The sequence below is a fragment of the Micrasema longulum genome, unplaced genomic scaffold (assembly GCF_059751315.1).
Source record: "Micrasema longulum isolate JH-2025_06_02 unplaced genomic scaffold, ASM5975131v1 h1tg002307l, whole genome shotgun sequence".
In the NCBI taxonomy this organism is placed as follows: Eukaryota; Metazoa; Arthropoda; class Insecta; order Trichoptera; family Brachycentridae; genus Micrasema; species Micrasema longulum.
The window spans coordinates 1-18,784 of record NW_028279459.1 but is presented as its reverse complement, the minus strand read 5'-3'; the positions used below and the strand labels follow the sequence as shown (position 1 = coordinate 18,784).

General features: G+C 31.2%; 1 protein-coding gene across 3 annotated transcripts; it reads right to left on the bottom strand.

The window, feature by feature from the left end:
- Positions 1–167: 167 nt before the first annotated feature.
- Positions 168–15,968, bottom strand: LOC148272525 (pyruvate dehydrogenase phosphatase regulatory subunit, mitochondrial). 3 transcript variants are annotated; one of them, XM_088239933.1, is made up of 13 exons: positions 15,552–15,790; positions 13,830–13,940; positions 13,585–13,754; positions 8,338–8,649; positions 7,512–7,704; positions 7,257–7,409; positions 7,023–7,180; positions 6,801–6,949; positions 5,439–5,736; positions 3,612–3,791; positions 1,453–1,650; positions 1,175–1,281; positions 168–717 (listed from the first exon to the last, which is right to left on the bottom strand). In XM_088239933.1, exons 5-13 carry the CDS (start codon positions 7,675–7,677, stop codon positions 600–602), a joined length of 1,527 nt encoding a protein of 508 aa, XP_088096059.1. In that variant the 5' UTR covers positions 7,678–7,704; positions 8,338–8,649; positions 13,585–13,754; positions 13,830–13,940; positions 15,552–15,790; the 3' UTR covers positions 168–599. The 3 variants fall into 3 exon arrangements, with proteins under 3 accessions (XP_088096059.1, XP_088096058.1, XP_088096060.1); XM_088239932.1 differs by lacking the exon at positions 8,338–8,649 and having other exon boundaries at positions 15,552–15,968; XM_088239934.1 differs by lacking the exons at positions 13,585–13,754; positions 13,830–13,940; positions 15,552–15,790 and adding an exon at positions 9,169–9,299.
- Positions 15,969–18,784: the final 2,816 nt, after the last annotated feature.

Here is an 18,784-nt window from a genome sequence, read left to right as displayed (position 1 = left end):
GTCGATGGAAATCCATCACCGTGTATGAAAATTTGACCATTTTAGAGGAGAGAGAAAAAAACTGTTTTTTTAATGTGTGTTCAGTAAACTTATGGCAATCAATTTTTTAAAATATTTGAAAACCTTCAGATTGTGTATACTGTTTTTTAATGTTTTTATTAGCAATGTTTGAATATATTTACCGCCGAATGCTATATCCGCAGTGATGGATTGCCGTCGACGATATGTCGGCGGCATTGACTCATGACTAAAAAAAAAAACTTTTGCAAAACTTACTCGTTTGTATTTTACCATGATTAAAACGAAAAAATTGTCAAAGAAACTTGTTAAATTTGTAACTCTGCAACAGTACATCACAGTGCTATGCAGTACTATGCACTATACATTCCTAGTTTTGTTACAACCTATAATGAGATAACACTAGCGAGCATCGCAATGCTACTGTTAGATATTGAAATGAATATAAAAAAAACTTGTTTGAGTTGGACCACAGGCAAAGATTACCTATCTACGGTTCATAAATATTCTTCAACCTAAGCGATGGATTTTACTCGATATACATATATGCATTTTGGAAAATAGTGATGACCTATACCAATTCAATGCAATATAGAATGATCGTCAAGTTTATCTCTGGTTGCTTTATATGCCTCTCTTTCTTGGTCTGGGTATTTGGTAGGAAGATTGGGCGAATGCAGATTAACTTTAGCATCATATCTGCAAGAAAAGTAAAAGAACAAAAAATAGTATAAAGTTACATTTATTTTCATTGAAATAAGACAAATAAACATTTTTTGTTATTTAAAACAAAAAAATTACATCTACATAACATAACATAGGTAAGATTGTCTTTTTCCTAAAAACTTGTGAAGAAAAAAGTTGTAAAAGTTAACTATGATGAATATATTATAAATACCTAGCAAATTTTGCAAATTAAAATGAACAATTAAAATTGAAAAAAACACATGGACAAAAAATAGTAAAGGTTAGACAAAAGACATACATAAAAATTTACAATGCACAGATGTTTGATTTATTTGAAGATATTACACAACCATTTTAATTTTAAAAAAATGTTTATGGAGATCAGAATCTAACCTTGTTAATTTTGAATTTGATAAATTTATTTATGAATAAAACGAGCACATTGTAATGGATAGCTATAGTTTCCTACCTTATTCCTCCTATATCGACTTCGTAATCTCCAGATAATATGTAATCATTTTTAACAGGTTGAGCATTACCATCAGCATCAAAGTTTTGTATGAAACCCAGGCACACCTAAAATATGCTAATTTTACAGTACATATCAAAATAATATAATGTTGATCGATTAATAAAAACGATAAGCCAAGTAAAGACCGAGCATGTAAAACAAATTAAACTGTATACCATACGTTTTTAAAGTGTTTAAATCAATAAATAAATAAGTTTAGTAAGTACGGTACTAACTTGTTTTTGAAAGGTGAACCCATAGCTGGTAGTGGTGGTTTGTCCACAATACTCGCCATTTCTATAAATGGGTTCTCCTCCCCAACTCCATTGGTCAGTCTCAGGATTGTGATCATTGAGAAGTAATTGAACATATTGTCTCTTTATGCCCTCGTCTCGTTGCTTTAATAAAGCCTCTTTACCAATAAAATCCTTTTTCTAAAATGAGTATATAAAGAACGCAAATAAATTAGTTTGAAATTTATTGCAAACAAGGAAAACATATTTAAAAGGGGATACGGAAGTTAAGCATTTACAGGGCTTATGATCTACCATTGGCTGGTTTAAGTGGCCACTTTACACACTTTGTAACATTCACCATAGTTTGAATTTTGTGACGTACAGTGTCATGCAAATTAATTGAAACACAGGGTAAATATAGTCAAAAATTGCTCTAATATACAACATTGAAAGCATTGGTTTTGATAGTGAATATGCGCCTCCTTTGCATTGACAACAACTTTGACTTAAGTAGGCATATGATGTACCAGGTTTCAATTGTTCATCATAAAAACAAACACTAATCATGTTGGTTTTCGTTGCACAATCCATCTTAGACAGACGTCTTTTGCAAATGACCTAGAGGTTTTCGATCTGATTTAGATCATGGAGTAATCCGGTCATTCCAGTACAGAAATTTAAAGATCAGAAAGGTCATGTTGAAAAAAAACCTCCACCAGTGGGATATACCTTGTGTAGCTCAGGTATCATATGAGTTGATAGGATTTGATATACCGATCTGATTTCATTATCCCATTAACTGACACAAGTGTTCCATTGCCATGGTAGGAGAAGCAACCCTAAAACATCTTTGTGAGAGAGTGATTTAATCTGAGTAGGTGAAGTTAGACTATCGGACCATTTTTCTAATACTGGTATTTTTTCAATATTACAATTTCAAATATTGGAAACCTGTTTTTTTTTATTTTTTCTAAATATTTGATAAATACCTAAAAATCATTATCTTTTTTGCTTCACCGTATTCAGTTTTCAGGTTAAAATTGTTGTAAAAGATGGAATCCTGTAAATAAGTGTTTCAAAGTAAATCAACAATATTATTAAAATTTAAAGCATTAGTTTTGTGGTCACACATTTTACTACATGCTATAAAATATTTTTTTATAACCTTATCAGTGCATGTTTGTACTAATCGGTGCTTATTAAAATGCATGCTATGTTGGTTTTATATATTTGTGCAACAACTATGGTGAAGGTGTATAGTGGGTTTTGCATGTTGGTTTAATTGGTGTCCTACAAAGAGACGGGTACATCTCGAAACCGGTAGACATAGAAAAGTCGGTAAGTGGTTATATACAAATATTAATGTACATTTAGTAAATCAACAATAATGATTTAAATTCAATGTTTATTTTTGAGGTTAAAAAGGGTTAAGGTTTTAAGGTTTTTAAACTTAGCCTATATAAAATGGTTGAATATGTGTTTTTTTTAATAGACATCAACCCTTTACAAGAAAAAAACGAAATCCGACATCAGGCCTTTTAAACTCAAGACACAGAACTTTTATAAAGATGATTTTAATAATTGGCCTGGCACAAATCAATAAATGTGAAAATGTTGACGTCCTTTGATTGTTCACTTTAAATTGTGCATGTAATAAACGTTAGTAAGTCAAAAGAGGTCAATTTTATAGTTAGTATTATGAATTTATTAAGCTTATTACACTTCTCTAAAAGTATATATATATATGTAGACATAAATTTACTTTGATTGGTACACATAAAACATTTTATTATATAATTTGAATAAAACAAAACTTTTTAAAATTTGCAGCTGGAGAGTTTTGCAATATATATTTAAGGTTTATTGATAGTTAATAAGGTGCCTGTAGATGCTTTTTAACTCTTCAAGTATGAGTTTGACCATATGGTAACAGTAGACGTTGTGACAAAACACTATCCTCGCTGCTCCTGGTTTTAGGTAAATATGGTTGCGTTTACTATATTTTAGTCCCAACAGGCATCTTTTTTAGGCTGTGGTGGTCCACAATGGAATAAATAGGGAAATAAACAGAATCGAAAGCGAATTTTTAATTAAAACAATAGTTCATAAAAGAAAAAAGATACCCGTTCTTCAAGGATTCAGTAATACAATATACTCACGCTGAATTTTACTCTCCATGCCCGTCCGCATTCCAATGGTGTTGTCATAGTATCTAAATCCTGCCCCCAGAAAGCGTAAAACTTTTCAACTCTTAAGGACCGCATTGCATAATATCCGACGTGTGCGAGTTCATACTTCTCACCAATTTCCATCAGACGAGAGTAAACATGAAGGGCAAACTGTAAATAGCATTGGGATAATCATAAACTCTTAAATTTAAATGAAAAAATAATAAATAATTTTTAGAAATAAGCAGTTTTTATTTACGCATCAAATATACAAAAAAAAGTGTAAATTAAAATTTAAGAATATACTTAAAGACACGAGTATTAGAGATTTAAAAAAAAATATATATTTATTAACACTTACAGATTATAACATTCATTTTACAAGAATAATATATAATCTTTTATTCATACTCTGTTGTTAATAATATTTTTTTTACATCTTTCGAAAAGTTTGTCTGAGTCTTTTGTTTAGTTTTGTCTGGTAGTTTATTGTATGATTTCAGTCCCTGGTTTATTAGTCTCGACTGTCCTTGTCTCGTTTTAGAAGGTTGTTTATGATATTTTTCTGATATTCTCGTATTTTGTCCTAAATTACTACAATTTTTTAAAAGTTAAGTTAAGTTTCTTCATCTACAATTACATTAGTGGCTAATTTATGAATAAATTTTAAGGATTTTAGTTTAGAGAGTTTAGTTACATTTAACTGCTTGGTTTGTTTAAAGAGTTCTTTTGCTGTTGATAGGGGATGTCATATACTAACTTTAATATTTTATTTTGCTGTCTTTGTAGTCTTTTTATGACATTTTGATTTCATTCGGTACATTTCAATACATCATTTTTGTTTTGGCTCGAGATTTAAGCAAAATTCCTTTACAATGTTGATTGCATAAAGGCAAAACCAACCTTTGTTTATTTTGATTTAAAAAACAAATGGCTTAATAGTTTATGAAATTAAAGAAAAACAAATCTAACAGCATTGATCACAAAAGCGCAAATGACCATTTTATTACGTTTACTGGTGTTTAATGTCCAACAAATTTAACTGAATGATAAAAAATAAAAACCTAATCTCTATGTATTTTTATTTAAAATTCTGATTTGTAGAAAGTGCCTTTAGTAAACGGTTAGAGTTTATCTAGGTTGGTATTTAAGAGGTTGTAAGTTATCCGTGATCAAGAGTACAGTCTGTTTGTGAAATAGAACCAAAACCCTGGACGAGCACTTTTGACTCAATGGCTACTCTCAGATGAAAATCCTGAAAAAGGAAAGAAAAAGGAGTGGAGATAAGCCCGCCTCGTGGTTGGTGCGTTCTCCAACTATGCTTGGGCTCCAGGGTTTTATTACTGGCAGGGAAAATGTGAAATATTTATTTTAAAGGCAGTTCTTTGCGATGTTTCACTGCTAAATTCCTGGACTGGCATCTAAATGATCACCTTATCTTCATGTAACAGATGTTAGATATACGCTGCTATATCGTTTGTTGTTTTGGCATTTACGCTACATCATCAGATGTGATGGGTTATTCTGAATACCCAAAACTTGTGTTCATAAGAACGATAACGATATTAAACATGTTTCATGTTGTATGTTGCATAAAACACAGTCTTTTTTAAAATAGGGTACTTGAAATACACTTCATTTGGACTACCAATGCAGTGATATATGCACTACCACCATGCGAATGATGATGTCGTAAGAGCATAATGTGACCAGTTCAGATAATGGACTAAACACTGAAAACTAACAGCAATTTTTTTTACGGCTAAAGTATTTGACATAAAAAATAGTTTTGATTATAAATATTATAATAATACCAACCTCATTTGGAATATAAAGTACATAGCCCAATTCACCAGTATGCGTGAGATTTAAAGCTCTTATTCCATTGGCTAGACCTACATCAAGCTCTTTAAATGTGAAAAAAGGAAAGTTAGTAGGGCTCAAATCAGTGTCAGTAAGTTCAGACAAAAGAACTCTGGTGAATGGACCCATCAAACAAATCGCTGTATACATGGAGGTTACATCAGTCATGGTCACTGCACCGTTTGATGGAAGTCTTCGGTTTATCCACACTTTACAACGAGTTTGTTGGATTGTCGGAGCAATCATCATGTAACTAGAAAAAAGTACATTTATTTAAAGCTGTGAGGTAGATAAGTAATTTTATATTTAAAACTTAACATTCAAATAAGATTTGCATTTGACACAAATATCAATCAACCAAAAACAGTAAAATTATTATTATATGCCCGAACATTGCACAATATGCGAGACTGGCCAGCAGAGGGCGCTGTCAAAACGTTATAAAATAAGAAGAAAACAAGAGAGATTGCTTTCTTTTCCACGCCGACAACCTCTGAAATTATTCAATCTTTAAAGTTTTTGGTTGTAAATTAATTTCAAATATCTGTACTTAAACAATATCAAATTATTTATTTATTTAACACAATATATACATATACAGTTTATATACATATAAAGGCGGGCATATTGCCTTGAGGCAATTTCTTCCTACTAACCCAAACAGTTCAGTTTTAGAGATTTTTTTTTTAAAAAGATTAGGAAAATAAAAATAGATAAAAAATTAACACTATACTATGAAGAGAGGAGAGGGGATGGGAAGGAAAGAAGGATAAAGGAACAACTTAAATATTTAGATAGTGACATTTCAATCTTGACTTAAATGTAAATAAAGAAAGGGCGTCTCTAACATTCGTGGGTAGATTATTCTACAATCGAGCAGCTACTACTGTGAAAGAGGAGGCAAGAAAGTTAGAGCGATGAAAGGGTATTAAAAGGGTTCTCTCGTCACTAGAACGAAGAGATAGTCCGTGTTGTGATAGAGGTTGGAAGAGCTCTCTCAGATAAACTAACAACAGATCATATTCCCATAGATATATCAAGATTTCTTGGATTACACAATAACAGTATCGTGTATTATGCAGACAGTTATAAAATTAGACTTCAAAATTCTTTTTTAATTTGTTTTAAAACTGGATTGACACTTGAATTTAGTTTGAAAGATGAAACCTTTTTGATGTAGGTATCCAGTACTCATTTACCAAGCTTTGAAAGCTGCAAACTGCAAGTATTATTTATATTACAGTATGCTGTTTGATCCACTGATAAAACAAAACTCCACTCCCTCCACCTCTGATTGAACATTAAAGACAAACTTACTGGTTATTCGATAATCTTGCTAAAGAGCAATCATTTTCATATCCTCCATTTACATTCTGCATACCCGTGTGTATAATACTACCTACTGGTACATCAACATTATTTGAACATATATACTGTAGAGTATCCACAACTTCATTTCCCTTCGACTGAAACAAAACAAAGCATGTTTACTGGTGATAGCAAAAAGACAATAGTTTTGATAAACAAACAAGTACCTACCCATAGATCAATTTTAGTGAAAGAGGAATAGTCGCAGAGTCCAACCCTCTCTCTGCAAGCTGCATATTCTCTAGCTACTATGTCAAACCATGCTGGTTTTTCAAAAGAATTCGTCTTAGCAATTCGAAATGGTCTTAAGCCATTATTTTTCTTTTCTTCTGTAATATGAATAAGGCATTGTTTAAACATGAAAGTAAAAACTTACAATTTGATTTTGTATATAAAAAGTTATACCATTTTGAATGTCAAAATAAGACGGTCTTTCATATCCCATAACTTGTCCAAATACAGCTCCAGCTTCTTTGAGCACTGGATATATTGGTGACATTCTTAAATTTCTTCCAGTTTGGTATTCATGGAAGGGGTACGGGATTCTATAATGAACACCTAAAGACATACCCATTATTTATCCATACAAATGCAGAATATTCAAATTAATAGCTATTATCTACATATGTGCATGTTTCATACAATAAATCCAAGACTTACTCGGAACTTCACGTACTCTGTCCCTTAGAAACTTTCTGTTATTGTGTAAACCGAGGAATCTTGATATATCTAATTCATGTATATCAAAGAAGGTGTATCCATCGACAATAATATCGGCAGTGGCCAATCCCACACCGCCAGCTGATGATACACCGACCGTTTTCATCCCAGCTGCAACTAAGTAGTTTGCTATCTATTCACAAAAAATATTATTTTAGAATTAAATCTGTGGAATAGAGTTAATATTTACTAGCAGGCAACAGTCGGCTATCGCCGACTGTTACGTGCTAAAAGATTCGGCCCTTCGGGCCTCGCTTTATCGGCTTCTTCGGGCCTCAGTCGATCAATTAGGATTTCGGGCACTGTGAAATTTCACCACTTTGAACCTTACAATTTATTTTTTGCTGTTAGGGATCAGAGGTGCAAACTTCGCACCCCGCTCTACTACAATTTGGTTCTCATTTTTTAATAAATAAATAGTTTGGGTAAATCATAAGAACACAAATCAGGGCATTGGAAGCAAAGATAGCAAACTCCCATTTTGGTGTTTTTGAGAAAAACAATAACTGTTAAATTAATGCCAAAGAGAGTCAGAAGCTAATTTAACGCATATTTAATGAGTTATTAGTATTATTCGTTATTAGTACAACAAGAATTGTTTATTTTAATATGCAAAGTACCAACTTATGGAGTTTGCTACATTTGCTTCTGACTTTATGGGAGATTGCTATCTTTGCATCCAAAATTCTAATGTGATGTCACAGGACGTAAGTTACATGTGGTTCAGAATAATACTGTATATTATGCAAGTATTTGAAAAAAATACCTTATTGAGAAAGTGATTTTCCTTTATTATTTAGATATATACAAATACGTATTTGTTATATTCATTGTGCAGTATATTTTTTAAAGCCTAATAAATATATTAATCATAGCTGATTTTAGTAGACATATATAAGGCATCTGTCAATACTCGTGGCAGACACATTTTTTTTTGCTCTTTACTATGAAATAAAAATGTTTGCATGTATGTATATAAGTTTTGGTTCCGCAGTAAGTTTGAGGTTCACATCCCACTATACCACAACTCGATGCACATTTTACCAGCACAAGTTATTTATCACTTTAAGGAAATGATCTGAAAATTAAAAGATTTGAGTAAATAATAACTTCTTCAATATTTATTTAGATTTTGAATATAATATACATTATATATATTACAACAGAGATGAAAAACATTTTTAAAGAAGGAAATATAGAAGTCTAGGCATTTATATGGCTTATAGCCTGTCATTGGCTGGTTTAAGTGCCCTTTTAACACAGTATTAACATTCACCATTCTGCCTATGTTTAAACACCCAAAATCCTTTGATTCCATCGTATGTTGATATTTTTAAGAACTATGTTAATTACATAATGATTTCTATAAGCAAACACTAGGCCGATAACATTAGACTGGCCAAGAAAAAATAAAGTGACTCCAAATACTAGTTTTATAAATTTTAAAAAAACTTTTAAAAATACATGTTAACATTTTAACATTGATACATATCAATACTAATGGGGACAATTTGGTATATGAACCAAACTAAAATAAAAATCGTACATAAATATTTTGACTTATAACTGTACATTGGTGAACCAACTGTCAACTTACTTCTGTTTTTTGGCTACGTTTCTTTTTCGGTTTTCTGGAGTTCTTGACACTTTTTTAGCCTTCTTTGAAGTCACAGGTCTAGCGAGACATTCCATATTTATGTTAGAAATGTTATTTTCACTGAACTTAAACTTTAAGATACTAATAAATTAGCTTTAATAGGAACACAAATTCAAAATATTTTCCTAATATTAGGATGGGACGGCCATTTTGAAAATTTAAATCTCAAGCCTGTCATTGGTCGAATAAAATGGCTGATAGATATTGCTATGTTTGCTTCCAAACAATATTTTCAAACCACCAGAACATAGAATTAAGAATAGTTCAGAAACCGTATACGCGCATCAAACAGAGGGCGACTAAACTACTCTTAAAAGAGTAGTTATACGTTTGGACGCATTAGTTTCTTTGTAGACGTCGCTCAGTACGCAACTCCTGATTCGAATTTAACCATGCCGTGTTGTGTCCTTTTAAAGTGTAGAAATACTGCTAGGATCTTAAAGAAACAGGATGCAATCACATTTCATGTGTAATTATCAAATAAATGTGTTTGTCACAAATGCATTACTTAAAAATGGAATTATTTTTCCATCTGTCAAATTGTCGAAGAAATAAAATGGAAATTTCGTAAGTGTTGCTAGGGTAGTAACATTTTTTACCCTACTTTGCTCATATAATAAGAGAAATAATGAAAATTGAATCTCGGATTAAACAACGCCGTGGTGGATATTTGGCCGGCATTATCTCTAAAACATAAAATATTATTTTACATGTTATAAAAATATCCGTTTTATTTTATTTGATTGAAATAAACGGCACTTAGTGCCTTTTACATATAAGTTGCATATTATAAAATACATACATGTAAGTGAAATAAGTAAAATATAGTATTTAAAAGAAATTATTACTAAACATTTGCAAATTAAGGAGTCAAAAAAGATACACGGTTTAAAAATAATATTACTAGTTATAAAAATACTTGAAAAATCAAATATTTGGTGATAGATATATTTTTTAACCTGTAAAAAACGAGAAAAAAAAGTAAGAAAGCAATACATATTAATAAAAATAAAATTGGTTTTATATTTTAAGTTCAAAGTTCATTAATTAAATTACTCTTATTAAATGACCATTTACTTATCCACTCTCTTGTGTCAATCAATGATTCCGCCTGCAAAATAAAATTTTAGAGAAATTAACAAATTCCTTTTTTTTTACCTTACATTTGTTTTTTGATTATATTTTTTTCCATCTGGCAACATTACGAATGGGCGCGGCGAAAGTGGGGGGATTTTCGGACACAGTACGATGCATTCAAATATGATTCTACGCTCCTTCTGGACTATTCTTAATTCTATGCTTCAGAAGTATGATTTTAAACTATATTTGCAACTTAACTCATGATTTTTATAATAATAAAGTTGATGAACTACAGAATGACATCATATACAAAAAAAAAATTTTTTTTGGAGGTTGCTATCTTTGCTTCCAATGCCTTCAAATATTAATTTAAAAAATATTATAATCTGTCACTCAAAATAATGCTTGCAAAACCACATAGTTATAATATATTAAATATCCCGGTGGCCTCCGTAGTGTAGTGGTTAAGACGCTTGACTCACGCATGGAAGGTTCCGGGTTCGATTCCTGGTGAGAACACAAAAATTAAATGTGATTTTTCTCAAAAAACCGAATAATCGGTAGGGTGCCAACCCAATCCTCCCAAAATCTACCGATCATCAATTAATAAACCAAATACTCACTTTTTTCTGTTTTCTCAGCAAGCTATTGTTTCTGCCTGTCTGTTATTTTTATTTTCTTATTACACCATGACAGGCCAAAAAGGCCAATTCTAGTGGAGAATTGTAGCACAGAATAGTCAGGCTTGAGAAAAATCACACTTTGAATTTATGTATTCTCACGGGGAATCGAACCCGGAACCTTCCGTTCGTGAGTTAAGCGTCTTAACAAATAAACCACGGAAGCCACCTATTATGTTATAATTATTACGCCTTTATATATCTGTACCTTAAAGCTTAAACGGTAGAAGACATTTTTTGCAAAATTGACTTATGAATGTCTTTTTGTTCATATATTCAGATTCGATAAATGTTCAAAACATTGGAGTCCTCAGGTATACCACTACTGAAATAGCTAGTTCTAAAACACCAGTCCAGTAATACTTAAGAGCTGAATTTGACGTCCATTTATATGTTTTCTAGACTGTGAATTCGTTATGATTTTTTTTTCTGTCAATTGAGTTTTAAGGAAGGCTTATATTATTCTCCTACAAACATTGAAGTCCCATAGTTATTTTAACAGTCCATATTTTAAATGTTTTTTTCTTAAATATACTTACCGAAAGCCTATAAATAAAAAATAAAAAACAGCAATCAATTGTGTTTTTACTTCAAGAGATACATTTGAATCTATTTTACAACTCAAAACTGCTTTCCTAAACAAAATTGAACATGTTTGAACATAAATCAACCCATTTTAATATAGCAAACCAGAGAATTAAGAATAATCCAGAAGGAGCGTAAAATCATATTTGAATACATCGGACTGTATCTAAAAATCCCCCCACTTTGCCATACTTTCGCCACGCGCATGCTTGAAGTCGCCGCGTAATGTTGCCAGATAGCGAAAAATATAACCTAAACACAAATGTAAGATAACCATTTTTAAAAAAAGCAATTAGTTAATTTCTCTAAAATCTTATTGTACACGCGGAAACATTGATTGACACAACAGAGTAGATAAGTAAAGGGTCATTTAATAAGAGTAATTGAATTAATGAACTTTGAACTTAAATAAAACGAATTTTATTTTACATATAACTGATATTTTTATGTGATGTTAAATAACATTTGATGTTTTAAAGATAATGTCGGTCAAATGACCGCGACGGCGTTGTTTAATCCAAGAGGTCCAATTTTCGTTAGTTCTCTCATTAGATGTGCAAAGTGATAGTCCATGATTAGAAAGTTAAACTAAATTCTCAGATAGATACCGAGGTGCCGGGTTTCGAAGAATGTTGTATAAAAGAGAAAGAAATAGAAAGTTTATGCCCTGTCAAAAAGAAAACCATTTTAATTGTTTTCGATAGAAAGACATCAACGACTTTTTTCAAATGAAGAGTTCAGTAAAACGTTTTACTTATTTCATTTGATAAGAACATATCAATACAGTCTACCCAATAGTTTTAATTTCTCCTTTGTCGAGTAAGCTTTTTGTAATATTTCCTTTTAGAAATAGAACTAATCATTAGAGTTTTACATTTAGATATATGACTTTTTGTGTCATAAAAACATTTCTCCTCAAAATGCATTGAGCAAATTATGCTTGGCTTTGTTGGTTTCCTCGCCGTACTCTTTGTATTATTTTTATCCACTCCGTTTTCCTTCTTTCATCAGTAGGGAAGCTAAAATTTCACTAAATCAATTGAAACTAATGTTCTTTTAAATAAAAAGTAGCGTAAAAAAATTGACCATCCTGACAACACTAACAAAACGTCCATTTTGTTTTCTTTGACAATCTGACAGGTGGAAAAATAATAAAATTTTTGAGTAATGCATCTGCTGCTTACACATGCATTTGCTACTTACACATGAAATGTGATCCCATCCTGTTTCTTGTTGATCCAAGTAGCATTTTTAAACTTTAACGACACAACACGGCAAATCGGGAGTTGCGTACTGAGCGACGTCTACAAAGAAACTAATGGGTCAAAACACAAAACTACTTGTTTAATAGTAGTTTAGTTGCCTTATGTATGATGGTTTCTGGACTATTCTTAATTCTATGTGGCAAACAAACTTTAATTTCAGCATTTTTTACGTCATAAACAAACTAACACAGAGTAATATAAACTTCAATATATTATATCGATACGGTATAAAGTAAAATTTATTTTTACATACATTAAAGTATCTTCACTGAGAACTAACCTAAAAACGTTTGAAAACATTTAATGACAGCGAGAGAGACAGCAATCGGACGCAAGAGAGACACAGCGCCTTACAAAATAATTAATGACGCATGTGTATTCCTTTCCAAATGACGTATGTCTTCTGCTACCGCTGACTTGCTGTACAACAATGACTGAACAACGAAAGACATTAGGTGGATTCAATAAACATTATTTTAAAAATGATTTTATTTATCAATAGGCAGGTATAAACACGAAACAGTACACCATGAGGTCGACTAATCTCCACTCGATTTCTTTTAGCAAAATTTTCACCCGCGAGTAGAAACTAATTAAATGAAACCAAAAAGGAAAATAATAAATATGTTTCACCCACTCTTATTTTACCGGACCGAGTGAATTTGCGCGATACGTGTGAACGGGCCCGTACATGACAGACTTAATCAATAATTTAAGGACTATAAACATTATAGAGAACGTTTTACCTCTGGAGCTTCACCGAGGATCGATTTACAGTCCGGTGAAAATGCTTCTGGACAGTTACACAATTGTTCCAATATTGCTTCCTTTAAAGATGGCACACGAATAAGAATTTGCTCTAGAAGAACATGAAAATGGTCCCAGTCTTCTGAGAGGCGACGATCGTTTTTAGTCACTAGAAAATGAATCATGTAAGTAAGCATTTATTGGGTAATAAGAATCGAGGAACATTTTAATTACAAATATTTACAGGTTTTTTCATCATGCGCATATATGGCTTTAGCAGAAGGTTCGAAGCCACCGGCAAGAATCCGTCCATTGTTTTCTCTAAAGTAAATGTGTCCATCTGGATCTCTCACCACTGAAATACATAAATAAATGATTAAAGTGACAGAATGCAAAGCAAACGACACAGTAGGTTAGTTACATTGATCAATAAATATCAACAACGCATTAACAAATAGTTGTAAAATATAAACTATTATTTTGCAATTTTCACTTATAAAATAATTAGATTTTAATTCACACAAAAATGTAACAAATTTTAACCAACAATGCCATACGTACGAAACTAGGAATAATGAGATAATATTACCAATGAGGAGGAAAACAGTCTCAAAACTCATTGTACACGGGTTAAAAACTGTACAATCAGTTACCTGAAGAAATAGAAGAAATGGAAAGCTTTGAAATAATTTTATTCAATTTGAAAGAATAAGTTTTTGAGAAATGATAAAAGTATTAGGTGCTAACACAAGTTGTATTAGTTTTTTTTCAAATTTAAAAATGAGCCCCAAAAGTAAAACAAAATTATAATGATTATAAGTCATTTGAAAGAAAATTTTCTGCTCTACATCATATTGTGTTTGCTTTCAAATTATACCCATTATTTTATTTGATTAAAAGCCTTCAAAATGGAATGTCGATTAGACAAAAATGAGCATTTTGGACACTTCCTTCTGTTTGCGTTCAATAGAGATAAAGGAGAATACATTATCGACTAATTTGTCATCTTGTTCTCTTCATTTGGAAAAAAGCGGACACAACTTATGTTAACACTCATACTTAAGGTAAAAGTTTTATAACGAAACTTTTATGTCAGTTTTCGAATAAGGCGTTCTTATTTAATATTGACCTTGATGATTTTCCTTCATTATTTTACAACAAATTAGTGAGTAGAGTATTGTCCTTATTTGTTTTTCCCTTAATTCCCCCGATTGAACGCGAACAAATAGAGGTGTCAAAAATGCTCAATTTTGTCTACTTGACATTCCGTTTTGAAGGCTTTCAATAAAATAAAATAATATATGTAATATAAAAGCAAACACAATATTTTCTAGAGTGAAAATTTTTGTTTATTTTCGAAATATTAGAACTTGAACAATTTGTTTTACTTTACAATAATTAGAGGCTGAAGTGAAAATAGACGTGCTCCGCCTAATTCTGGAATAAAGAACTGTATAACTCCGTTGATTCCTTTGAGGCAAGCTCTTAGTACTAAATTCAAAATCCGTGCACACTTCGATCTTTGGAAGTCAAAGAAGCAGCTTGACCAAACCAATTCATGCTTATTTTTCATGCATTGGGACGGTTTTATAATAAATTAAACACTGACACATTGGTATTTTGATAAAACTTTGGAATATAAATATTTTAAAACTAAATTGTGGCATAACATCGTTTGTGAGTTTATTTTCAAATACTAAGTTGTTAATTTGCTCTACCCTTTTTTACATTTTCGAAATAATAACAATGAATTTCAAACCAATATAGTGTTACAAACAAATCTATTAGAAACATTACTTATGTCCCCCAATGTGCCTTTCGGTTCTGTAAAATCAAGCAGTTGTAAGAGCTATAGCTGCTTAGTTAGTTCATCATTTTTAACATACATATCGATATAAAATAAAAATAAAAGTTTTTTTTAAATTCCAGAGGTAATAATTACCTAATTCCATAAGGTTATACAGACCTGGAGTCATAGGGTCAAGCCCTTCGATAAGTTTGGTGTGAAGGTAATAATGTTCGGTAGCATGAAGAGGAACTTTGACCACTGGTTGGGAAAGTTTTCCAATTTCTCGTGCCCAAAATCCTCCGCAGTTAACGAAATAGTCACATTCAATATCGCCCAGAGAAGTCTCTACCAGGCTGACTTTTCCCCTTTTACTTTTGATGCCTTGCACAACACAGTTTTCCATCACATTAAGTCCTGGAATAATAAAAAAAAGTAATCTAGTTGTTGTGTAAAAGAAAGTTTGTGACATTTTAGTTAGTAGAAATATTAAAAAAATAATCAAACAATGTTAAATAAAATTAATTGCACGAGAGAGGAAAACATTTTTAAGGCATTTACAGGGCTTATGACCTGTCATTGGCTGGTTTAAGTGGTCACTGAAAAATATTTTCAGGCATTGCCTAGAAGGTGAAAAATTCAGCAGATGTATCTCACCCACCACAATAAAAGCTTCAGCTCTTTGACTTCACAAGTCACAACAGATGGAAAAGTTGAGGAAATATGAATGTTTAAACATAGACAGATTGGTGAATGTTTCACAGTGTGTAAATTGACCACTTAAGCCAGCCAATGTTAGCATCTCAAAATTGTTTTCCCAATCTGTTGTAATAAATTGAAATCTTAATAACTTCTTAGGGAGAGAACTCCAACCTGGTCTACAAACATTTGGACATACTCAAAATATTATTGAATATTAAATCGAATTTATGCAGAAGTCAATTATCACAATCAGATATTATTAATAACATTTTAATTTTATTTATAGGTGCATTAATTTTACTATACGGCGTGACGGCAAATGATGATGTTTTGAAACTGGATTTAAAAATGACTTCCTTAGACTTGTTAATAATATAAACATAAACTATAACACACATTATTATTTGATTCAATACAACATTTAACAGTTTTTGTAATTGGCAATGTAAATAATAGCAAATATACTAGAAAACTAATGGTTGTTAATAAGCAGATTACATAGAGTTAATAACTTACCAGTAATAATTAATCATGAGATTGAAGGGATAGAAATGGGATTGCATGGATGAAGATACATAGTCTGAAAAGGTGGATATGTTATTGGAAGGAAGAAAGTTAACGACCAACCGCCTTTAAGCTTTTCAGCGTAATAATCAACATACATATGCTAATATACTTAAATAATTATAGAAGAAAAAGAAAGAAAACAACTCCATAAAAAATATTCATTGGTAGTTATTGAATTTGATTTTCCCCCTTTTTTTAAAGGTACACCCACTGACGTATAAAAAATAGACCCCCTACTTACCTGATATTGATTTTATATAAATTTCTAACTGTAGTGAAGTTTAGTGTTAAAAATTTAAAGTTAAAATAAATGTTAAGTTTTATATATTTATTAATTGAATTAAAATTAAAACTACTCAAAATAAAATTTTGTATCTGTTATATAAAATAAACGTAACATTAAATAAACATAAAATAAACTAAGCAAAAAGTAAATGTTTTAGTGGGAAGGATGAACCTGATGCTTTAATAATAAATTATCAACATTCGGCGTCAATTTTGTCAGATTTAATCTTAAATCTCCTCGGCCAATGATGTCCAGTCTGTTTCTTTTTTTCTTAGGAGGTTGGTAACAGCGCTGAACCCCCTTTCCACTAGGTATGACGATGGAAAGGAAATTAAAAATTTGCTAGCTATATTCCATAATACAGGATAAGTAACAGGTATGTTTTTTTGCAGCCAGAAGTACAGAAGTACTATCAGTGTATGTTGAGATCCAATATCGTGGACCCCCAAATTATTTTTTTCGTCGACGTAGACCCCTTGCAGGTTGTCATAGACCCCTGGGAGTCGATATATACCACCTTGGGAATCACTGGTTTAAAGGAATAAATAAAATTACTTTGTTTTATGAACCATTTATTTATTGTCACAATCACTGGTTTCGGCAACTCACGTTGCCCTCTTCAGGGTTATATAATGACTAAATATACATACTTAAAAGACACAGTGAACAGTGGGTGTCGATAAGAATAGAGGAGGGGGTAATTGTGTTTATGGATGGGTAGGGGTAGGGGAGGGGGTAGTTGTATGCATTTTAAAAAGCACATGCACTGATTAGGACAAACATGCACTGTTCAATTGAATGTTGCATCGTTTAATAAATGTTCTTCTTTCTAAACTTAACTTCGAAAATGAATTAAATTTAATAAAGAAATTGCTATTAATAATGGAAATACAATTGATTAAAAAAACTCTTTTAAATAGAAAACTAAAGAAAAAACCAATTAAACAATTTTTCTATCCTGTCAACAGTAATTATAATAAAACTAATAATGATAATAAATGGAGAAGAATTCTTTACATAAATACCATATCCACAAATGTATCCAAATGTTTACCAAATAATATCGAACCTGCTTTTTATACAAATAACAATATTGGTAAATTATTGCTTAATAATAAAGATAAAAACAGTTTATTAAATGATTCAGGTGTTTACTAATTAAAATGCAATTCTTGTCCTTCAATTTACGTTGGAAGAACATCAAGAAATTTTGATATTTGTGTTAAAGAACATATATACATATGAGGTGTCTCCACAATAACAATTATGATCCGTTATATGATATTCCATTGAAATTGTCACCCTAAACCTATTAAACTCAAGCCCCTCCTTCCATACCCTCTCCTTTTTTAAACTATTTCTCAAACATAAAATATTTTCACAATGTAATCAGAGGATGTTTGTCCTAATCAGTGCATGTGCTTATAAAAATGCATGTCGTGTTGGTTTTATACTTTTGTGTAGCAAATATGGTGAGGGTGTTTATTGGGTTTTGCATGTTGGTGTAATTGGTGTCCTGATGAAGAGACGGGTACGTCTCGGAACCGGTGGACATAAAAAAGTCGTGATTCGTGATAAAAAAGTGGTTATATTCAAATATTTAATAACATTTAGTAAAAAAGGTGAAGTTTTTAATGAACTTTGCTTGACATCTTTATGTAAGTATTTAATGTGATTCCAATTCGCTGAATTATTTAAAATGCAATAAAATCTGGCGCCCGTTAACCCAAATAATTATTGGATTTTTACTGTAATACCAAACAAGAATGTTAAAAATGTTTATTTCACATACGAAGCATAAATTTTGATACCATTACAGCCATTATTTTTAGAAGAAATTATGTTAACACTTGACTGA